Source organism: Gymnoscopelus braueri, assembly GCF_963280865.1.
Source record: "Gymnoscopelus braueri genome assembly, chromosome: 13".
Lineage (NCBI taxonomy): Eukaryota > Metazoa > Chordata > Actinopteri > Myctophiformes > Myctophidae > Gymnoscopelus > Gymnoscopelus braueri.
In genome coordinates this window covers 46916189-46941397 of record NC_137615.1, presented here as the reverse complement: position 1 = coordinate 46941397, position 25209 = coordinate 46916189, and the positions used below count along the sequence as shown (strand labels likewise).

At 40.3% G+C, this 25209-nt stretch overlaps 2 protein-coding genes across 3 annotated transcripts in view; both read right to left on the bottom strand.

Moving 5' to 3' along the window:
- Positions 1 to 4540: 4540 nt before the first annotated feature.
- Positions 4541 to 25209, bottom strand: part of LOC308097952 (uncharacterized protein) — a 54153-nt gene continuing 33484 nt past the window's right edge. Inside the window, exons 2-5 of the mRNA XM_080446118.1 lie at positions 6541 to 6642; positions 6197 to 6261; positions 5200 to 5297; positions 4541 to 4599 (exon numbers count right to left, since the gene is read on the bottom strand). Of these exons, the coding sequence (XP_080302244.1) occupies positions 4572 to 4599; positions 5200 to 5297; positions 6197 to 6261; positions 6541 to 6642 (293 nt within the window). The 3' untranslated portion in view covers positions 4541 to 4571. The remainder of the gene's footprint in view (positions 4600 to 5199; positions 5298 to 6196; positions 6262 to 6540; positions 6643 to 25209) is intronic.
- The window catches only part of LOC308097948 (uncharacterized protein), a 33748-nt gene continuing 22930 nt past the window's right edge, over positions 14392 to 25209 (bottom strand). The window contains exons 6-8 of one of the 2 annotated variants that reach the window (XM_080446113.1): positions 15104 to 15201; positions 14873 to 14998; positions 14392 to 14769 (exon numbers count right to left, since the gene is read on the bottom strand). In XM_080446113.1, the coding sequence (XP_080302239.1) occupies positions 14739 to 14769; positions 14873 to 14998; positions 15104 to 15201 (255 nt within the window). In that variant the 3' untranslated portion in view covers positions 14392 to 14738. The remainder of the gene's footprint in view (positions 14770 to 14872; positions 14999 to 15103; positions 15202 to 25209) is intronic. The other variant, XM_080446112.1, reaches the window with a different exon arrangement.

The window sequence follows — 25209 nt, the reverse complement described above, 5'->3', positions numbered from 1 at the left end:
GAGTATTATTAAAAACATACATTAACCACTTCCGGACCATACATTTCGGCTATATACATTTCGGCTTGAAAATAGCCAATCTACAAGCTCACATTGTGAGCTTGTAGATCTGCTTTTTTCATGTTTCATGTTTTTTGTTTTATTTAAACTTGTGAAACGGGACATTCTGCATAATGAGTACTCTTACTTTTGATGGCAGTACTTTTGTACTTTTACTTTTTAGAATTCCAGACTAATCAATGGTGAACCATTGATTAGTGATCCGGTCAGTGCCGGCGGAGCGGCCAGCAGGTCCAGTGTGGTAACACGATGTTGGGCAGAAACCTTGTATGTCCAAAACAATTATTTTTCATTGGTTCAGTAGGCTACTCCTAAAACCCAGGCACAGACACACTCAACCACTTTCACTTTCATATAAAAAATCATTTAAAAAAAATCATCTACAAGCTCACAACGTGTTGCATCGTGACGCGTTGTGTGCTTGTACGTAGATTGGCGGGTTTTTGCTCATTTTGTGTGACACTGTAGTATGATGAAGTAGGGCATTAATTTACCCGGGGGAAATTAACGTTAATAATTGAAATACGGAGCTACAAGGTTTTTGTCCTCTCTCACTGCATCCATAAACCTCCCCTTTGGCCTTCCTCTTCTCCTTTTGCCTGGCAGCTCCATCTTCAGCATCCTTCTGTTCTCCCAATGTACCCCTCATCCCTCCTCTGCACATGTCCAAACCAAGTCTACCTCACCTCTCTTGTCTCGTCCCCAAACCTTCTAACCTGGGCTGATCCTCTAAAAGTTGTCATTTCTGATCCTGTCAATCCTTGTCACTCCTAGATCGGCTGCAAAGAGATTTGATGTAGAGGGAAATAATTGCGGCCCTAGTAGAGCCCTGAGGACCTCTGTAAACTAAGTAGGCTATATAGGTTTAAATAGTTACAGTATAATCGGTAGTACAACGGTGTCCCTGCCGACAACACCTGATCATCATCCTAATGGACTGCTGGCCCCAGGAGCTTCATCTCAACTGCTTCACACTCCACAAATAGGCTTAACTCCGAAGAGTGTACAAATGGAACCAAATGGACCCATGAGGGCTTCCATTACACTATTCGGAGCAAAAGGGATAGTTCACCCCCAAAATGATCGATAGCCTAAGTCACTCCATGGAGTTATTTTTTGGGTGAACTATCCCTTTAAGGATTTACTGTGTAGAACTGCTGCCAAAATAAATAAATAGAAAATATCTGTAACTTTGCTTCTGTGTTCAAGGAACCTCTGAAGGAGTCAGTCTTCTCTCTAGCTTATTGGTTCTCAATGTGGGGTTCATGGACCATCGGGGGTCATTAACGGGGCTTCCAGTGGGTCCCCAGTGAGGTGATTTATGGTTAATATTTGCTAGCATTACATTTACAATGAAATGTAGCCTATTAAAATATATATATAAATGCATACAATTAGAGAACATATGGATGTTGATCAGTGTCTTTCTAGGTTCGAATCATCAGTGTCTTTCTACCAACAGTATGTATATTTGGACCAAATAATCTAACAATAAAAGTCTTGGATTGGGGGGACTGGGTCCCAGAGACAAATTCTCATCAAATGGGGGGCCGTGCCCTAATGCAGAGCTATCCTTTTGAGGGCCTATGACACAAAAAGCTGCCGAGAAAATAAACACTGCTATAGTGTATGTCAGCATACAATCACACTTAACTTGTGGTCTCATATTAAGGATGTTGGGTTGAATTAAACAGAACTAAAATAATAAATCAGACATCACAAAATATTTACATAAAGAACTGTGAGTTCTACACACAAAAAGTGACGTTAATTTATACATTTGTAACTATGGGAGTTTAGATATTTGTGCACTCTCAGAGTTAATTAAAATTGAGGCTTTTACCAGGCAAAGATACAGCAGACTAAACTCATTCCACATGAAATGCATGATGACAGTCAGTCAGTCAGTCAGATCTAATGTCATGTACCGCAAGCTCTTCATTTAATCCTAGATGCTATTTATAGTGGACTGACCCTAATCATTGTAGCGGAGTTGGCAATTATGTGCCATTGGCCTCTGTAAGGGCTGAATCCCTTGGTTCTGCAGTGTGGCTAACGGGCACACAGAATTTCTGATGCTACTGCTCCCCCAAGTGGTGGAAAATTATACCGCATACATATGTCACTATTGTTCTTTGACCCCAATCTTCTATCTCCCATTAACCACTTGAAACCTAGCATCACTATGTTTGGGCAAACATTGAGGGAAATTAGCAAGCTCATAACTTTTCTTGATCAGCTATTATCGGCCAAGAGATTTGGTGTAGAGGGGGAAAGGAGCACACCAAGTATATAGCCCTTGGGGTCAACTGTATAGGGTTTAAGTGGTTAACATGACTGCTAAACTGATATTAGCCTACAGACTGAATCTACTGTATGAGGTAAAACAAATATTGTTACCCTTGCCCTGAAAGGGTAAGGTATTTTATTATACTGTACATGTCTGTCTTTGGTTTGCAGAGAAACAAGGTTGTGAAAATAACTGAATTGTTGCTTGTTCTACAAAGACATTCTATTAAAATAGCTTGACTAAAAGTGGATGGATGGATATTCTGTTTTTAATTAATATATCAATAATTGCATTCTCATAATCACTCATAAAGGCTACAAGTGTATCTCTAAAGACATTACTATTCCTGTGACCACTGTTGCCAGTATTATTGAGATGTTAAAGTCCCATGGGGTATTGTAGCCAGCATCTCTGGACGTAGTCCCAAGAGGAAAATTGGCCCAAGATTGAACAGAAAGATTGTTCAAATGGCCCAGAAACAACAGAGGAAAACTTCCAAACAGATCCAAGCTTATCTTCAAAGTGCAGGGCAAAACACTTTCAAGTTGCACCATCCGTCGTGGTCTGAATGACAATGGACTCCGTGGTAGAAGACCCAGGAAGACCCCACTTCTAAAAGCGAGGCACAAGAAAAAGCCAGACTGTGCATTGACAAAATGTGTGTTGACGAGCCATAATCCTTCTGGGAGAATGTACTTGGAAGTACAGATGAAACAAAAAGAGAGTTTTTTCGGTAAATCACATCAACTCAATGTACACAAACAGGGTCCGATTGACAATCTATGCTGGTCTATCTGTTGGCTGGTAGACGGCTGTTTTGTTTTGTTTTGTTTAGTTTAGTTTAGTTTCTTCGGCTGACTGGGCCCCAGAGATCGGCCGGCCCACTGTTACGTATATGTCTCTGATACTCAACAACACAAATAATGGAAACAATGGAGTTGACGAGAGTACTTATTCAACCCTGACATTATAAAAGCAGTGGTTCTCAAAGTGGGGTCCGGGGACCCCCAAGGGGCCTTTGGGGGGTTCCAGGAGGTCCCCAGCTAAATGATTGATAGTTAGGAACCAAATGGATCCTTACACGTCTGTAACTATGAGATTTATGGAGTTCCGTGATCTAATAAATGAGAAACTTCGGGTCTTTTTAAATTAAGAAATACACTGAAACGTGTGAGAACCACTGAACTAAATGAATGACAACAGAAGTGTGAGGATTGTTTCCTTAGGTACTAGTAGAATATCTGGTCAAATTGAGTTCCTGAGTGAAGTTTAATGCCTTGAGACGACTCACCCATTAAAATAAAATATTTCATGACAGCGTCTCATCACTGAGACTTATGCACTGTCAAATCAATGAGAATGACATACTGTACATACAGTACTTATGACATACATTAAGACCCACATTTTATGTGTCTTATTATTTCATAATTTAATACCTCAAAAATGTAAGTCAGAACACAAAAGGTTGTCAGTCAAAAGAAGACTGTTTATTAAATCAAACTATTAAAAAAAATAAGTAAAGAAAATGTATCAAAATTAGTACAAATCAGTGATGTAAGGATATGCATGGTTAAATGGAAAATAAAAAACTGTTACATGACAAATCAATCAAATCAATGTGGGAGCAGAGAGACTAAATCAGTCTTTCTCAACTTTTTTTGGGGGGGGGGCCTATCCAATATCCAGGTTCCCTACCACCCCCAACACCCAGTTAAAATGTAAGCTTTATTTTGTATTGTGTATTGTGTTGCCATGATACTGCCATGATACTGACATCATCAGTATCATATCAGTATCATGTCAGTATCATGGTCAGTATCTTGCTAGTATCATATCAGTATCATGTCAGTATCAGGTCAGTATCACGTCAGTATCACTTCAGTGTCATGGTCAGTATCATGTCAGTATATCATGGTCAAACTCAATATCATGCCAGTATCATGGTCAGTATCATGTTATTATATCATGTCAATATAATGGTCACTGACAAGTTGTTGGCGTATGTTGAGTGTAAACTAGGCTTTAGAAGCCAGTCTTCCATCATCATCCCAATACAAAAAACATGCAACTATACACAATTCAGAAACCATTTCAAGTTAATGAAAAGAAATGACTCTAGGATGAAATGAAGAAAACATGCACTTGAATGTATTGAACTCCCCCCCCCACCCCTTCCTCCAAGAGCACCTCAGCAGCCAACCAGGTGAGGCTCCTCCCACTAACGACCTCCACGCTGCTGTCTCTTCCTGAAAAGAGACAAGAACACAACCAGTAAGTAACAGTAGGAGCATCACACAACCAGTGTTGATTTCGTCGACTAAATGTTCGTCGACTACCTTTTTTTCACTGACGAAAACTAAATTAAAAACGAAATAAAAACTAAGCTACGATGACTAAAACTAAGACTAAATATATTGACAATTTCGTCAACAAATAAAAACTAGACTAAAATGTTAGTGAGGGACGAGTGGAGAAGAGGTCCAGTAGAACTAAAAGACAAGTCATTTTATGTTTGTTGCGCTCGGGTGTTGCTTTCTGAAAATAGCCGTTCTACAAGCTCACAACGCGTCGCGCGTTGTGAGCTTGTAGATCGGCTATTTTCAGCATGCAACCAAGTGTAAAATCAGCCATTACGACGCCATCAAGGCACCGCCAAAATATATATTAGTCGACTAAAACTAGACAAAAACTAAAACATTTCAGATGACAAAAATATGACTAAAACTAAATGGAATTTTATTCAAAAGACTATGACTACAACTAGATCAAAATTTGCTGTCCAAATCAACACTGCACACAACCAACACAACAACCAATCAATGCAAGTGGTGATTATGAGGTCATACTTATGAGGTTGTACTGTAGATGGTGTCATGACGTCATATGTATCCTGCTTCATAGTGGCTGGTTGGAGACTCTGATAGGTGGAGTCTGGACCTGTGGTCTGACAATTATATAGAGGAGGGAGCGGGGAACATTTCATTTGTCAAGTAGCATTTGCACACACCCTTGTCCTCTGCATTTAACCATCCTAACTGTCATCATGGCCAGCTAATGAACAGTGTCCTGGGAACAGTTAGGGGTTTGGTGTCTTGCTCAAGGACATTTTAGATGTGAAGTTAGGAGGAGCTGGGATTGAACCAGAGATATTGAAGCACACTGACTGTCATTGACAGGCTAAACTTCACCTCTGTGTGTCTGTCCACAGCTAATCTTGCATTCTTCTAGGCTAATCAGCGTCATATTTCTTGTGCACACTGACAAAGGGCCAAGGACTTTTCAAATTGGTCAATGACAACATTTTCTTTTTTTTTACTTTTTTTTATGACAGGGCAATTATCCCTTCAGGTTATGGGATATATCCCATCCAACTATGGACTGGCACTGAACTGCAGACATGCACATCAGGTTGCTGCATGAACACAAACATATCTTGCCCCCGCCAAAGATTTATGTTTGTCGACTATGTTTTATAATTTGCCAGGTGAGAGGCCAGACTATAACAACAGCAACATGTTTATGTCAATTTAGGGCATAGTGCCAGTTCTTGCTCCCTTGCGAAGGACACATTCAGCGAGTGTGGGCCAACGTAAACCTGACACTTACATTTCAAATTACAATTGACTGTTGATACAAACATAATTGACACAAGGCATTATCAATCAGCCCCAGGCAGACAGAAAGATGGGGAGAGGTAAATAATATGAATGTGTTTGAGAGAGAGGGAGGCATGTGGTAATCACGTCGCACGTGTTTGCATTCTGAGTGAGGCAGGGTGAATATTAATGTTTGGCCCATAAGTGCTGTGATATCAGTTATCACAAGTAGATCAAAAATAATTACCCGATCACTTGATTGATTGATGGCAGACTGGTCATGTCCAAGATTAGATGAAGTGTTCAGTGTTCCTACAAGAACAAGCATGGAATTAACAGGCAGTGTTTCTCAATCTGCCAGTCGGACACCAAAAGTACAGTATGTCTCAACTTTAATATTAGGAATATCACAGTCACGTCAGATGAAGGTTCCTGCAAAATTCTAGGTCCCAGTGAAAAGCAAGTGGAGAACAAGGACCTAGTTATATACAGCTTGTCATTTATATTGTTTGATTTTTGACACCAGCCACGAGAAACACATAATAAACACATAATGATGGATTATAAGGCTATATAATAGGCCTCATTTACCTTGTTTTCTGGTGCAAATAAGAACGACAATCACGATCACACAGCACACCAACAGTAACCCCTGTACAACCACTACGATGACAAGTGGATCCACCTTCTGACCTGGAATCAGACAAAAATATTTATTAAAACAGTTTTCATGACTGGAAATACAGTATATGCTTTTATTTACGCCAGCCCAATATGAATATGAATATAATACCATGTCATAATAGATTGTCGTATGAAACAATACAATTACATTTCTATGATTTTATTAATGTTTCCTTTCTACATGAGTAAACTTCTGTTATTTGACAAGCATTAAAACGTTACTGTAAATAACAAATCAGTGTCACATTTTACCATCAAATTTAAACAAAATGACACATGACAACCGCTAGTCCTGTGTTTTCTTTAACACTAATTGTCTCAGATCCAACTACCTGGAACTACAGAATTCTAAAGTCAACTGAAACCTGATTTAAATGCAGAACCTGCTATCAGTGTTTCTATCTTGTTTGTGGAGTGTTTTATGTTGTTTTGTTTTATTACATTTTATTCATGCGCACGCACGCACGCACGCACGCACGCACGCACGCACGCACGCACGCACGCACGCACGCACGCACGCACGCACGCACGCACGCACGCACGCACGCACGCACGCACGCACGCACGCACACACACACACACACACACACACACACACACACACACAATCAAGTCAGTATAATGGTCAATACCATGGTCTGTATCATGTCAGTATCGTGCCAGTATCATGGTCAATGACCATGACACTGACTGTCAGTATCATGGTCAGACACACACGCAAGCACACACGCACGAACGCACGCACGCACGCACGCACGCACGCACGCACGCACGCACGCACGCACGCACGCACGCACGCACACACACACACACACACACACACACACACACACACACACACACACACACACACACACACACACACACACACACGTATGCATTTGTATGTAAAAAAACAAAACATATCCTACTTATCTCCAGTTTAGCTCCTTTGCCAAAGACAATCTCTCCACATGCAGCTACAGCACAGTAGTACATCCCAGCATCAGAGGAGAGGACACTGTCCTTGTAGAGACTGTACACACATCTCTGTGGACCTGAACCAGCCTCAGTTTCACATCCTCTACTCCTGTGCCAGTGAGATGAAACCACGCCGGGAGGAGACTTGTTCGATCGGAACCAAAACACCTTGGATCCTGCAGAACACTGGTCACCATCTTCTCTGCTCTCAGAGAGAACCCAGCACTGGAGGTTCACTGGGTCTCCAAGAGGTACCGACCCAGACACTGGTACCAAAGTCTGGTGGATGGTCCTGTCATGGTCAGACTCTGTGAAAGGAAAATAAAGAGTGAAGAATTTCTACGTTTTCTCTGACAAGATACAATATGCTTAAAAATGCAATCATATCAGTTCATATGTTCACATAGAAGACCAGTGGTGGAAAAAGTACTCACATTTCTTACTTAAGTAAAAGTATCAATACTGCATTAAAGAAATACTCTGTTACAAGTAAAATTCCAGAATAAAAAATTCATACAAAAGTATTGGTATCAAAATGTACTTAAAGTACCAAAAGTAAATGTACTAAAATGTTTGAAAATAGCAGATCTACAACCTCAAAATTGTACTTAAGTACAGTACTTGAGTAAATGTTCTTAGTTACTTTACACCACTGTAGAAGACTGACACTGAATAGGACTTACTTTACCTGTTACAACTAAATGTGTGCCTTCTTCATATTTCATACTAACATGTGTTCCTACTCCACAGAAGTACGTTGCTTCGTCGTCTTTGTTGATATTTCTGATGGTTAGGTTAGAGTCAGCAGTGACTGTGTTCACCATGAAACGTACGTTCATAAACGGTGCCTGTAGTTCTGTTCTGTCAAAGTTGGAAGAAGACACTAGTTGCAGAGCGTGTCCCAGACTATACTTGTACCAGTGAAGCAGAGTTGATTCTCTTCGTGGGCATCGTATAGTGACGGTTTCATCGATTTGGACAGTTCTCAAAGAGATCTGCTGGGAAACCTGAATTGTGGCTGAAGGTCGGATGGCGATGATCCCAGAGAGCAAAGACAAAGAGAGAAAACAAATAGAATGAGCAGTTTGAAGATAAGAATGATCAGGTAAAGCAAAGGCTACAAAAAAGACAAAGAATGAAATGTCTGGTCTCTGGTGTCTTGCTGGAAATACTTTCCTTTAGCTTTTTTATAAGATACATACGATGCAGTGGAGTTAAATACAGTATTATTATCTAAATATGATAATATTTATTATCTAAATAATATCAAATGTAGTTATCAGACAGAGCAAAGACAGAATAGAGCATGAGTACAAATAGAATGACCCGTTTGAATAAAAGAAAGAGAAAAAAAGAAAAATAGTATTATCAGGTAAAGCACCATAAAAAAAGATCAAAAAAGGCAAATAATACAACTATGAAATGAAAATACTCTTTGGTGCCAAAAATATTTCTTGTTATAAATGATTTCTTCTAGCTTTAAAAAAATATGTAATAGGGGTCTTATAGTAAAATAGCAGATGTACTTACACACTGTTGTAAGAAGAAACAGAACAAAGATTATGTCAGTCATGGTGTTTTGACAGTTCAAGCCGATTCAAATGAAAGCTTTAGTCTGATGATCAAAGTTTACTAAGTGTAAAAAACATGTGGGTGGGAGGTACATGAAAGGTGCACTTCCTGTGACCAGCCCATGACCCTTTTAGGACCCTTTTGTATGTGATTATATGCACCAAGGAAAAAAGACAAGAAGAAAATAGAAAATACAGACAATAATACATAAAATACAGGACAATTGAAGAAAATAGAGATCCTCCACTAAAAGGATGTATATAGTCAACAACTAGTTGCTAATTATACCAACGAAGAAACACAAGATGATATAATGAAAACGCCACATGTATAAAACAAGAATAATATGTAAACTAGAAAAAGTCACAGGTCTCCGCCAGGTCAGGTAGGTTATTGTGGCCTCCTGGTGGCGCTATAATAGGCCAATGTGAAAAGGGTGCCATTTCTTCTTAGGCCTTTCACGGCAATCCAACACTGCATTCATGATTTGAGGCATTTTGTTCCAAAAATGTATTTAGCTAAATTAGACCTGCTCTGTGGCGCTATAACAGGCCAATGTGAAAAGGGTGGCATTTCTTCCTTGGTCTAGTGGGAATGTGCATGCAACATTTCATGGAAATTGCACGCTATGTTCATGATTTGAGGCATTTTGTTCAAAACGGACCTATCCTGCAAACTTTAGAAGCCAATGTTAGCCAATTACGATGGAATATGAAATATCGGACACATCAGTCTTGATCACATGACTATAGAGATATTGTGTACCTATTTGTGTGATTTTTGGACAGAATCTAAAGGAGAAATAGCAAAATAATGTTTTACAAAAGTCAGCCTCCTGGTGGCGCTCTAAAAGGCAGATGAGAAAATGCAGGGCAAAGGTTTTTCCTTGGCCTCTGGGGATTGGGCGTGCAATGTTTCAGGCAGATCGGTGCAGTTATAGGTAAAAAAAACGAATTGGCCTGTTATAGCGCCACCATGAGGCTGATGTGAAAACTTTCGAGTAGCATTTCATCCCCGGCCTAGTGAGAATGTGCGTGCAAAATTTCACGGAAATCGCATGCTGCGTTCATGATTTTGTTCAAAACAAACCAATCCTGCACACTTTGGAAGCCAATCTTAGCCAATCAGGTTGGAATATGGAAAATCAAACAGATCCGTGTCGATCACATGACTATAGAGATACTGTGTACTGATTTGCGTGAGGTTTGGACAAAATCTGTAGGAGTGATATGAAAAATTTTTTTTTTGAAAAAATCGGCCTCTTGGTGACGCTATAAAAGGCCAATCTGAATAATTTGGGGCAGAGGTTCGGCTTTGGTATCCAGGGAGTGTGTGTGCACAGTTTTGCAGCGGCCGGGAGTCAGAGCTGGATATAAAGTCCTGAAAAGTGCCCTTCATTTCACATATTTAAGTTTATAATATATGAAATAATCATCAAAGGAGGAGAAAGGAAATGTCAGCAGTCGGTTTCTGTGTACATGTTCTACTCAGGCCTCTTTTTCCTCAGTTTTTGTAAGTAATGCGAGCAGCATCTGGAACCTAAGCTGACCACAATGTCAGGGTACATAGGGCCACCGGAGGTCCCTTCGCTTTGTCTCTTCTAAGCGCATGAAGCTGTTGAAACCACACTGCTCATGTAAAGCCTTGCTTTTCTCACATCCATCATGTCAGCATATTTAGAGCAGATAGACAACTTTCCAACCACAAAAACAGTTGTGTTGTGTTGACGTTACTGACATGTACTTAGAGACCTGAGTCACTACATTAAGGTTTTTAACCCATTTTGGGCGGGAACCCCTATTTGTAACTATACCTTTCAGGACGGAAATCCTTTTGGGGTTCTTGTTGCTATGTACAGTATAGCAACATACATTTGTTGTAATTTTTGAATAAATATTTGAACATTTTCAGAAAACTTAGGTCAGGATTTAGAAGGCGTTTTTAGAATCGGCCTCAGGTCTAGATGGGTTAATGTAGCACATTAATATGAATCATATTGCATTATATTAATTATAATTATAAAATTGCATTGATTGCATATTAATATCTCTAACTTTGCATTCCTTGTCGCATAGTCAAAAGGCATTCATGTCAATAACAGAGCCCAAAAAGTCCTATTGATGAACTGAAGGAAGAGCCTAAACATTCACTTTGAAGAGGATACAAGAAAGAAACCATCACGATACCTTTGAAGTGACTGTCTATCCCTTCAGTTTATCTACAGTATAGGACTTTAAAGGGGCTGAGTACTCCATGCAATATACTGTAGGCTCAATGTCTCATGTTCCTGTGTATGTGCATGCATGCGTGCAAGTGTGTGCCGTGCATGTGTGTGTCTGGGTGAGCATACAGTATGGTGTGTGCATGCACAAGTGACTGTATGAACTTGATCATAGGAAGAGATCATAGGAAGACAGAGTGATTTGGAGAGAAGGTTTTCACATGTTTTTGTTATGATTATTAGACCTTTATTTAAGAAGGCAAGCGACGTTGAGATTACAACATCTCTTTTTCAAGGGAGACCGGGCCAAGATAGTCGCAACTACAGTGTTGCAAACAACATAAAACTAACATTAACAGCAGTAATTACATTTCTGTACTGGTAATTTGCCATATTGTGACCCCAGATGAATACTGTACATATTTATCCCTGCACCAGAGGTGTAGGGAGGGTGCATTCATTGTGTTATGCTCATAAATATAAGAGGACCAAATACATATATATATTTTATGATAACCTACATTTTCTGCTTCAGAAATGTGTTTTAATTGTGCAAATCAATGATCAATATTTGTTGATTTCTGATTTTCTCATTTTTACAGGTTGATTTACTTTTATTAAAATTGTATTTCAACTTTAGTACAATTTGGTTTAAGCATTCATTCATTTTTCATTCTGGTTTAACTTAAGACACATATTATTTTAAACATTGTACTCTTACTCATTATACGCTCCCTATAATATGTGTGATCTTTTGTCTTGTCAATGTCAATGCCTCGCAAACAAGAAAAAGTCCCCCTTGCAACAGTACACACATGTAAGCTGTGGTTGGCCATATCTCTGCCTTTGACAGACCACAGAGCCTCTCAGTGTGTATAGGCTACACTTGAATGTCGGTTACAGGATGTGTAGCTCAGGCACAGTACATCTCTGAGATGCCCAGACGATACTTTTAGTTTTGTCTCACAGTAACTGTTAATGCTTTACATGGAAGCATTAAGTACAAAATGTACAAACGTTAACACTTTTGCTTGAAAAAAGTATTAACGTCCACTCAGAGCACAGAGATGAGGATGTGTAGCCATAGTACTATAATGGTATAGTGTAAGGCAGAGGTTCTCAATGTGGGGTCTGGGGACCCCAAAGGGTCCTTGAGTGGGTTCCAGGAGGTCCCCAGCAAAATTTTAGCCACTTCAGCACTATTTCAAAAATCGCAAAAATAACCGATCTACAAGCTCACAAAGTGTCACAATATGAAGCCTTGTGAGCTTGTACATTGAAAACTGTCTCTATGGCATGCACACAATAGGGAGGACAGGTTGAAAGTGGTTAATTTCATTATAATTTCACCAGCTAGATACAGGGGTTATCAACCTTTTCAGGCCGCGACCCCCAAAATAATTATTTCCCGCGACCCCCCGCGTCCCTATACCCAGGTCAAAAAAAATTCGCGCGCGAACGGGACCCCCCGCATGAATTAATAATAACATAAAAAAATATTTTAAAACATTTTATTTTTATTTTTTACAGTCAATCTGGCAACCCCCCCAAATTAGTTGGCGACCCCCCTGGGGGTCGCAACCCACAGGTTGAGAACAACTGAGCTAGAAGGTAATCCAATGAGAGCATTGTACTGTGTAAGAATGATAATAATATACATTATTTCACTCTCTCCAACTACAGTCTAGACAGTTGTAGAATTCTGTATACTAAATCATTGCTGTTCTGCATTTTAAATAAAAATGGTTCCTATCAAAAGTCTTTGTCATGTCTGTACCTTCAAAGAAATCCACCGGTCATTACAATATGCCATGTGTGTTTGTGCCATGTGTGTTTGTTAATTTTTTTAAACTTATTTTATGTTTAGTTGACCTTTGATCAGAATTTTATTCATTTAACTGTTTTTTAATTGTTTTAGTTTTTTGCTTTTAACATGTAGCACTTTGAGATTTGTTTCAAATATAAAGTGTGTTACAAATAAAATGTATCATTATTTATTATTATTATTATTATGATAATAATATACATTATTTCACTCTCTCCAACTACAGTCTAGACAGTTGTAGAATTCTGTATACTAAATCATTGCTGTTCTGCATTTTAAATAAAAATGGTTCCTATCAAAAGTCTTTGTCATGTCTGTACCTTCAAAGAAATCCACCGGTCATTACAATATGCCATGTGTGTTTGTGCCATGTGTGTTTGTTAATTTTTTTAAACTTATTTTATGTTTAGTTGACCTTTGATCAGAATTTTATTCATTTAACTGTTTTTTAATTGTTTTAGTTTTTTTGCTTTTAACATGTAGCACTTTGAGATTTGTTTCAAATATAAAGTGTGTTACAAATAAAATGTATCATTATTTATTATTATTATTATTATTACCCTTATTATTATTATTATTATTACCCTTATTATTATTATTAATATTGTGGTTGAAAGTATTTTATAGATATTAATATATACAGTATATATTGTAAATTGTTGTTTGTTTTCATTTAAAACAATGCAGTTATTACCTAACAGGCAACTCATACTGTCACCATTTAATTCTGAATGACTGTTGAAACGACGGCTAACCTGCCCTTTACTGCTGACACAGCCAGAGCTTGAGAAAGCTGCAACGCGAGTGTGCGTGTGTGTATGTGCACACATCAGTTGTACAACAGTGTTGTTGACTGGTTGTGTTTGCAGTCAGGTTGATGCCCTCACAAGAAGATTCAGAAACTTCAGTCTGAGATAATACAGAACAATTGAAGGGGTTGTATCATCATCAAAATACTGCAAAATACTCCATGACAAAGTTGCAAATCTTTAACTCTTTTAAATCGTCAGTTACCTAAACTCAACTAGTCAGCCAGCCGACCAATCAAACTGTGATGATCTTCAGTCAAAAACTGGAGTGATAACACAAAAGGTTGTCAGTCAAAAGACAACTGTTTATTAATCAAACTATTTACAATAATAAGTAAAGAAATCTGTACAAATCAGTGATGTACGTAGCTATAACAACAATTATGGAGCTAGCACTAAAAATAATTTCACCCACTGTTTTACACCTGTAAATCTGTGACGTGACAATAAAGTTGGAAATTCTGATTCCGATATAATGTACTGTATCTACTGTATACAACATCAGAGGAGCGGAAGAAATATAAAATCTCCCTTATGTACAAAAGATATAACAAACAACATTGTAACCTATAGGGAAGAGCATGGTTCAATGGAAAATAAAGACCAGTTGAAGGATAAATCAAACAAAACCAAGAGCACACGTGGGAACAGATAGACAGAGACAGCCAGGAAGCTATTATAATCTGTCCGGTGCAGCCAACCAGGTGAATCTCCTCCCCTAACGACGACGTCCACGCTGCTGTCTCTTCCTGAAAGGAGACGAGAACACAACCAGTAACAATAGGAGCATCACACAATACAACAACACAACAACCAATCATCTGTGAAAAAGTGGTGATTATGAGGTCATACTTATGAGGTTGTACTGTAGATGGTGTCATGACATCATATGTATCCTGATTCATAGTGGCTGGTTGGAGACTCTGATAGGTGGAGTCTGGACCTGTGGTGTGTGGACCTCCATGCTGCTGTCTCTTCCTGGAAGGAGATGAGAGCACAAGCAATAGGACAGTAGAGTAGAAAGAGAGGCAGCATTCAACCAACACAACAACAATCAATAAAGTGGTGATTATGAGGTCATACTTATGAGGTTGTGATGTAGATGGTGTCATGACATCATATGTATCCTGATTCAAAGTGGCTGGTTGGAGACTCTGATAGGTGGAGTCTGGACCTGTGGTCTGACAAATATAGAGGAGGGAATGGGGAGTGTTTCATTTGTCAAGTGCATTTGCACACACATCCACACCTAATCTTACTATCTTATCTTATCTTACTATATATATATACTATATAAATGACAAAAGCTCCGAAAGTTCGTGCGGGGTGAGCAAGCACAGGATCACTCCATTTTCCCCGAAACTTGCCACAGACTGTTGATCATGAGCTATGGCTATGTTTTAGGCATCTTACCCCACCTCGATCTGTGATCAGACTCTCGGCTTGATTGATTCTCTGATTTGCCTATCAGACCCTCAGCCTGATATGGCAGGTTGCCATAGCAACCATATAAAGGAAGTTTGACCTCTTTATCACAATTACGGCAAACTCAAAGAGTGGCGGTGTACTAGCAGACATACCTGACCCACAGAAGGAGCCACTCTGCGTCACTCTGCGTCAATCCATGCTACATGGACCCTGTGGGACAGCCAACCCTAACAGCCCCTGCATGGTCAATAACAGCTTCCCTAAAGACTTCTCTGACAACACTCGACTGCCTCATGATGGCCATGGTTACCCACAGTACAGGCGGCCTAATGACCGAGGTTGGGAGGTTGGGACTAGAGGTTAGGGCCGCAAAGAAAAGCGGGGAGGGAGGAGAGGAGAGGAGAGGAGAGGAGAGGAGAGGAGAGGAGAGGAGAGGAGAGGAGAGGAGAGGAGAGGAGATCATCTGTCATCTAGTTGTCTCCGCCAGGCCGAAAGGCATGGCGAGAGAGTATGTTTTGCCCCCCGTCCGTCCGTCCGTCCGTCCGTCCGTCCGTCCGCCTGTGTGTCCGTCCGTCCGTCCGTCCGTCCGTCCGTCCGCCTGTGTGTCCGTCATTCTGTCTGTGACCAGCTAATCTCCGGCATCGTTGGCTTGCTCGCAGTGAAACTGTGCACACACACTCCCTGGATGCCACAGCAGAACCTCTGCCCCAATTTTTTCACATGGGCCTTTTATAGCGCCACCAGGAGGCCGATTTAAGAAAAACATATTTTTTGACAGTACTCCTACAGATTTTGTCCAAAAATCCCGCAAATCGGTATACAGTATCTTTGTAGTCATTAAACAAAATTTGTCGTTCCGATATTCATATTCCATCCTGATTGGCTAAAAATTGCTTCCAAAGTTTGCAGGAGTGCTCCGTTTTGAACAAAATGCCTCAAATTTCCACTATGCCGAGGAAGAAATGCCACTTGAAAATGTTCAAATCAGCCTCATGGTGGCGCTATAACAGGTCAATTCGTGTTTTTATCTATAACTGCACCGATCTGTGTAAAACTTTGTAAGCACACTCCCTAGAGGTCAAGGAAAAACCTTTGCTCTGCATCTGCCTTTTATAGCGCCACCAGGAGACCGACTTATGTAAAACATTTTTTTTTATATTACTCCTTCCGATTGGATCCAAATTTCACGCAAATCGGTACACATGGTCTCTATAGTCATGTGATCAAGACGGATGTGTTTTATTTTTCAGCAGGTCTAATCTAGCAAAACAAATGTTTTGATCAAAATGCCTCAAATCATGAATGCAGTGTCCGATTGCCGTGCAAGGCCTAAGAAGAAATGGTACCCTTTTCACATTGGCCTATTATAGCGCCACCAGGAGGCCACAATAACCTACCTGACCTGGCGGAGACCTGTGCTCCGAGGAGCACTTTTTCTAGTTATACATAATTTGTCCTCTGTATTTAACCATCCTAACTGTCAGCAGGGGAAACTATTGAACAGTAGAAACATTTATGGGTTCAGTTCAGTGATGGGCTGGACGTGTGTGTGTGTGTGTGTGTGTGTGTGTGTGTGTGTGTGTGTGTGTGTGTGTGTGTGTGTGTGTGTGTGTGTGTGTGTGTGTGTGTGTGTGTGTGTGTGTGTGTGTGTGTGTGTGTGTGTGTGTGCAAAGCAAACTGTGTGTGTGTGTGTGCAAAGCAAACAAAATAAAACCAAGTGTCAACGATGCTACAAGTCTTACATATCAAAACAAACAAAACAGAATGAAGAGAAACATTTTTAGTTTTGCGTCAATTACACAGAAAAAAACAAAAAAACAAAACAAAAATATTTGTATTTATATATATGAAGTGGTAGCTTCATATATATAAATATGATTCACATAAATGTTAGTATACATACACACGTGTGTGTGTGTGTGTGTGTGTGTGTGTGTGTGTGTGTGTGTGTGTGTGTGTGTGTGTGTGTGTGTGTGTGTGTGTGTGTTGAATTCATGATTGTCAACTGTGTATTACAATCTTGTCCTATTATATGAACTAGTGCCATGGTGCCAATTACTTACTTCCTCACAAAGGACACTTTCACACATTTCACATCACAACATTTGATTGACTGGTGATACAAACACCTCCCGTCATTGCCCTGTGCCTTTTCATACTCACACACAAGACACAACCCTTAACAACACATTGTCATCACATGCCCCAGACAGACAGGAAGAGGTAGACAATGAGAGAGAGAGAGGCAGACAGACAGTAGAGACGATGTACACATGGTAATCACATCACATGTCATGCTACTCATGGCTGTAGGGAGGCCTACAGTACAGTAGAAATTGAAGTACATTGATAGAGCATGCCCCCTGGTGGAGATCTTCAGTCTACTGAGTGCAGATTTCGAGTTTAAAGGAAGTGTAAGTGATATTTTATAGTTAAAACAAAAAACAATGTTGATAGTAATCATAGCTATAGAGTGTTTGTTCAATAACAGGGGTCTCCCCAGCTCTCTTTAATAAACAGAAAATGCATTTTGAGGTGGGTTGCCAATCAGGAGAGAGTAGGCCTACCCATGTATCAGCTTAAATGTTAGTGTTGCAGTTACATTTTGTTTGCTCATTTGTTTGTGTCACAATGTCCAATTTGTTGATCCTGTACAAGTTCTCCATCCTGATTGGATAACATTGGTATCCAGACCTGGAAATGCATTTTCTGTCTACTATAAAGCTGGAGAGATGGGGAGATATAATCTAATATTTAGAGATAATGCTATTCTTATTTTCAATGTATGAACGTGAGAAGTTAAATATCTATCCATTGATATTAAAAGTAACATCAATGGATATTACTAATATTATTAAAAGCAATTAGAAAACATAGGACATTGATAACAATACATGAAGACAGTATAATGTGGAGGTAGATTGAAGTCTAGAAAGAAATGCGACAGCTTGGAGGTAGAGTGAATATTAATGTTCCATAAAAGATGTGATGTTAGTTAAAGTCAGACTCATTACCAAACACAAGTCACTGGATTTGGTCGCTTGAAAAAGAATTACCTGACCACGTGGCTGACTGACAGCTGTCTGGTCATGTCCACGTTGAGAGGAAATGTTGAGAGTTCCTACAAAGTAAAAGAATGGAATTAACATCATGTACAACTATAACATGTATAAGGCAGTATTTTCTCTACCTGTGAGTCAGAACCCAAAATTGTATTGCAACTTTAACATAGGAATATCATTTCCTATAATAGTTCCTGTCATGGTCAGAACAAAATATTTAGTCCCAGTGCAAAGCCAGTTGAGAACAACATTCTAAGGACCTGGTTAGACATTTGGCATTTTTATTGTTTGATTTTTTTACACAAGCTGGCATGCAGTGACAGTTTAAAACAAAAGTTGGGTTTATCTGCAGTACATTGTTATATCTTTAAATCAAGACTGTACGTGACACGTACGTTCTTTAAGGGGATCGGGCGGTGGTTTTGGGGGAGGTGTGTTTGTTGTGTTGTCAGTGTGAGTGTAGAGTGTGAAATGGGTGGACGCGACCGCTCTGCATGCCCAACGTGAGAAGTTGCAGTACATTCATTATTGCAATTCCTACAGTATGGAGATACTGTAGTACTGTATATAGTACATACACGGATTGTAGTGTAGAGCAATTTGCAAAGCCGGGGAGGCGGGAAAAGGGAGGGGAAAAAACACATACAGTACAGACATATCTCCCTTGCAAAAGAGATATTTTCTAAATCTCAGTGGGTCTTTACCTGTATAAATAAATGATAGAAGAAATTACAAAGTACCATAAGTGTAAATATACAATACAGTAGTTAAATACAACACCTTCCATTTAATAATAGACTATAACAGCCATGAGAAACACATAATGATGGTGTTATAATGCATAATATGTAATAGATGTAATTGACCTTGATTTCTGGTGCAAATAACGACATTCACGATCACAGAGCACACCAACCGTAACCCCTGTACAACCACTAGAATGACAAGTGGATCCACCTTCTGACCTGGAAACCAAAAATATAATTAATACTGTTCATGATTGAAAATATATCCATATACAACAGTGTTAATTTTGACAGCAAATTCTGAGTAATAAATCTAGTAGTCTTAGGGCCCTATTTTCGCCGGTGCCCTACGATCCCTAAACTTCTTTGCCATTTTTTACTATTTTTAAGAACATTTTCAAATAGTTCAACTAGCCAATCTACACCGACACGTTGTGAGCTTGTAGATTGGCCATTTGAACTATTTGAAAATGTTTTAAAAAATAGTAACAATTGTCAAAGAAGTTTAGGGATAATGGGTAAGGCACTGGCGAAAATAGGGCCCTCTGTCTTTTGAATAACACACCATTTAGTTTTAGTCCTATATTAGTCATCTGAAATTGTTTAGTCTTAGAGCCGTTTCACACTCGGGTCCCGGGTGCGCACTCCAGACCGCTTGGCTAGTGTGAATGTTGCGAATCGTCTCCCGAAACGGGTAACCGTTCCGTTCCCGAAACCACCTCCGGAGGTAGTTTCGGATCCGGATCATGCGTTTTCGGGTACGGTACGCTGCAATGTGAAAGCAAGCGTACCATTAGACGGAAGTGGCCCGCTATTTGGAATAGGTGACGGTATATAAACTCGACAAAAACAGCCAACAAAAACACCGCTCTTCTAGCCGGTGCTACTGAATGAATGAAAACGCCCCAGAATGCATTGCGAACTTAAGGTGGGCAGGTGCATATTACTCTTAAGGTGGAACATAACAATTGAAATAATAATCTGATGGGAGCCTTTCTAACAATTTTACTCATTCAATTCTGAACCGATTCTTAAAATTTAAAATTCTCTATTAGCTGTGAAGGGCCTTCTTTCATGTCTATCAGTCATGAAACATTGGCGGGTCTCCATCGCGCATTTCAGGTGCGCGAGCAGCGCATATAGTATAGTATATCTTGTGGGTATCTTGTGGAGTTTCAGCTACTATGCATCCCAGAAATATATAGCTTATAAGGCTTTGTAATTTGAAATTTGTAAGTAAATATGGTAACTCATTTAGATGTAGGCCTACGTAGGTTTATAGTTTCCCAAGGACTATAGCCGTTTCACTCATGACGCAATTTCTCTTTCATAACAGATACATACATGTGCCAGATAATCCCCACACCAAGAGAGTCAAAAAAGAAAAGACGTTGGATTGATGTACTTTATTTAGACATGAGACATGAGAAACAGTACAAGTACAATTCACAATACAAGGTTTCAGTCATTCAGTCGGACTTCACTGTATAGGCTACTATAGTTGCCTTTTCATAAATGATATATTTTTGTACTTAAGCTGTCGTGAAAGTTTATAATATTTAGAGAAATGTAAAGTTTCAAATACAAAAGTATTAGTAGTTGTGAAGGTTAGCAAACTGGACATTTAGACTGAATGTTTCCTGTATCCTCATCTTGCGCTAATGCACGCAACTGTTTTGCCAGGTTTTATTTGTGTTGTTTCTCATAAGCGTGCATCCGTTGTCCGTCAACAACACAGTAGACTGTGCCTTGACTTCAGTGCGCTGACTCTCTCCCCCCCCGCCCCCCGCCCCCCGCCCCCTGCCCCCTTGCGCTTCAACTACATGCAAAAGGCCCGTTGACTCACTCCCCAGCCGCAACCATAGAGGTATAATATAACTAGAGGGCGGATTGCCCCGCCCCCAGCTATCATTTCAATGAATGTGCTCAGTGGCGTTTTGAAGCACCCGGAAACCTGCCGGAAGTAGAATTATTGGTTCGATTTTGTATCCCCATAGAGTTATGAGCATGCGCACTAGTGTCCTTTTTGCGTTCTACGGCAGCCCGTGTGTCAAGGATTGAACGCGAGATATTTATTAAATACACTCGAGATGCATATTTATATGTAAATGCATATGTATGTATGTATAATATGTTTACGTATTTATATGTATAAATATAAATATCTCTCAGTATGTTTTGCGCGTGCATGTATTTCTCCCCGCCTGCAGTTCCAGCTTTGGCCACTGGGGTGGCAGCTTCAATGTTTCTCAGCAACTCTGGGGGCTTGGCCGCAACCCTATATTTATACGAGCCCAGCACAAACATTGTCGCATAGTTGATGACGTCTGTGTCCACACTATGTGCATGCCGCCACCTATAGGATCGGGGGTATACATGCAAGTGTTCTCTGGTGCGATTGGATCTTGGGCAGTGTGAATGCTGGCCAGCCAAGCGTACTCGGGACCGGTTTGATTCAAACGAACCCAGTCTGAAACCGCCCTTAGTCAACTAAATATGGCCTCCTGGTGGCGCTATAATAAGCCAATGTGAAAAGGCTGCCATTTATTCTTAGGCCTTTCACGGCAATCGGACACTGCATTCATGATTTGAGGCATTTTGTTCCAAAAATGTGTTTTGCTAAATTAGACCTGCTGGTGGCGCTATAACAGGCCAATATGAAAAGGGTGGCATTTCTTCCTCGGCCTAGTGGGAACGTGCGTGTGAAATTTCACGGAAATGGAAGGTGTTGTATTTAACTACTGTATTGTATATTTACACTTATGGTACTTTGTAATTTTTGCTGTTGCTGTTGCTCACTTTCTAAAAGAACATAATTATGAGAAAGAGAGAGAGAGAGAAAGGACATCTCAACCTATTGCCATTAACAGGAATCGAACCCTCAACTTTCGGATTGACAGGCTGCAACACTACCTATAGTGCTATAGCTTTGTACAGATTGAGGTTGTCTGTTGAAGATAAAAGTGAACCAGTGAAAGCAGCCGACCTACAAGCTCAGAAACACGTTGCTATCTGAAAAGTTGTGAGATTGTAGATCGGAGAGAGAGACACATGGAAACGGAATAGATTGAAGAGATAAGGATAATTCCTTTAACAGGTCCGTTCATGAAAGTCCTTGCGGTCTTGTTTCCAATGAGGGCCTGTGAGCAATTAAGGGTTAAGAGTCTTGCTCAGGGACAAATTTCATTTGCTGGCCTGGCCTGGAATCGTACCTGGGGCAACTAGGGCCTCTGGCTCCCTAGGCTGGCTCACTAACCACTCAGCTATGGCCGCCCCTCAAGAGAGAGAGAGAGAGAGAGACATGGAAAGGGAATAGATTGAAGAGGGAGACATGGAAACGGAATAGATTGAATAGAGAGAGAGACATGGAAACAGAACAGATTGAAGAGAGAGAGACATGGAAACATAATAGATTGAAGAGAGAGAGAGAGATGGAAGCAGAATGGATTGATTGGACATCTCAACCTATTGCCATTAACAGGAATCGAACCCTCAACCTTCGGATTGACAGGAAGCCATTGGACCAACAGACCTGATCCAGTGAAAACGGAGGTCAAACAGATGATACCATTTCAGGCAAATAACTGAAAAATCATGGGTTTAAGTGTTTTTCAAACTGCTCAAAATTGCGGACAATCTAAGGGCGGAGAGAGAGACATGGAAAAGGAATAGATTGAAGAGAGAGAGACATGGAAACATAATAGATTGAAGAGAGAGAGAGATGGAAGCAGAATGGATTGATTGGACGTGTAAACCTATTGCCATTAACAGGAATCGAATCCTCAACCTTCGGATTGACGGGCTGCAACATTACCTATAGTGCTATAGCTTTGTCCAGGCTGAGGTTGTCTGTTGAAGATAAAAGTGAACCAGTGAAAGCAGCCGATCTACAAGCTCAGAAACACGTTGCTATCTGAAAAGTTTTGAGATTGTAGATCGGCTATTTTCAGAATGAAGTATGTCATACATTGCAAAAACATACCCTCTCAAATAAGTATTTCAGGTTATGCTTAACATTTGCACATGTATTAATTGACACAATCATGTTGTGTGCAATGCAACTTTAATGAAGTCTGCATCAAGTGAGGCTTAAACTGGCAACCTTCAGGTTGTGAGGCACACGTTTAAGGGAGAAGCCATTGGACCAACAGACAAGAACCTGTGAAAAAGGAGATCACACAGATGATACAGTTTCACGCAAATAGCTGGAAAATCCTGGGTTTAAGTGTTTTTCCAGCCTGATCTCCAGAGAACTAGTATACATTGCACGGATCCAGTGCACTTCATTCCGTGGATAGTCGCCTAGAAACCCCGAAATTGCGTGCATATGTACGGCAAGTCCCTCGGTGGGCGTAACCAGTCGCAACCCGGAAAAACCCGGAAGCAGAGCAGTCCCCACAACAAAATTTACGATTCTGTGCCTATCGGTACATAACTCAAACGGCGCTGAGTAGGCACAAGGGAATGTCGCAACGTTCGGGACGGCAACTCGCTCGCTTTAGCTCGCTCGGTGGCCCCTTACGTGGCGACAATTCCCTTGAGACTGCGCGCCTCCGAAATGGTTTTGTCACAAAGGGAGAGATGTACATATGCACGGAATTTCGGGGTTTCTAGGTGACTATCCACGGAATGAAGTGCACTGGATCCGTGCAATGTATACTAGTTCTCTGGAGATCGGGTTGGTTTTTCAAACTGCTCAAAATTGCGGACAATCTAAGGGCGGAGCTTACTGGTCAACGTGATACATGTGTTCCTCATGAGTCAAGGCACATGTGTAAGCAGGTTTAATGGCTGTCGGCCAAACGAGGCATGACTTTTGCCTGTTTAAAGTTTGCACTTTCAAAAAATCACTATAGCGCCCCCCTTTGACCAATTGGAGTAAGATTGGTTTCAGTAATATTTGGAATGACCCTCAACATTAACGCAAAGTTTCAAAGAAATGTGAGTCTGCATGTATGTGTTAGGGGCAGATGAATAATTGCCATAAAACTGCAATATTCATTGGCTCATTAAAGCTTCATTTTTTCACTTATGGAAAATCTTTTGCACAGGTTTGTCGGCATAGGTCCAAAGTTCATGTGTAAAACGTTTCGTGCAGATTACTCAAGAATCCCAGGAGGAGGTTTTAACTGTTTTTCATATAATTCAAAATGGTGGGAGATCTAAAGGTCAGAGGTCAAAAGTCAGAGGGTGAAAGTTGTTCAGCATGAAGAGACGCATATGTGTATCCAAGTTTCATGGCTGTAGGTCAAACAGGGCATGAGTTGTACCTGTTCAAAGTTGGCATTTTCAATTGAGTGCTATAGCGCCACCTTTTGACGAAATATTGTGAGATGTATTTCTTGATAGTTTTTCATGACCATCTACCATATGGCCGAGTTTCGTAAAAAGCGACAGCACGGTTCAGCCAGAACTGCGAAAAGTGGCAGAAACAGAAGAATACAGGCAATATTAAAACAGGTCCAGAGCTGAGCTCTGGCCCCGTAATAATATATAATAATAATAATTTTGGATTTGGATAAAATCTGAAGGCTTAATACTTTAAAAAAATGTTTTACTTAAGTCGGCCTCCTGGGGGCGCTATAAAAGGCAGATGTGAAAAATGCAGGGCAAAGGTTTTACCTTGACCTCTAGGGAGTGTGCATACAAAGTGATGTTTGGACAAAAGGAGGAGTACTGTCAAAAAATGTGTTTTGAAAAAGCGGCCTCTTGGTGGAGCTATAACTGGAACGTTTGAAAGATTTGGGGCAGAGGTTCTGCTGTGGCATCCAGGGAGTGTGTGTGCACAGTTTCGCTGCGATCAAGCCAACGGTGCCGGGGATTAGCTGTACACAGACAGAAAGAATGACACACGGACGGACGGACACACACACACACACACGAACGGACGGACAGACAGGGTGCAAAACATGGCCTTTTGGCCTGGCAGAGACAACAAAAACAAACATTAGCG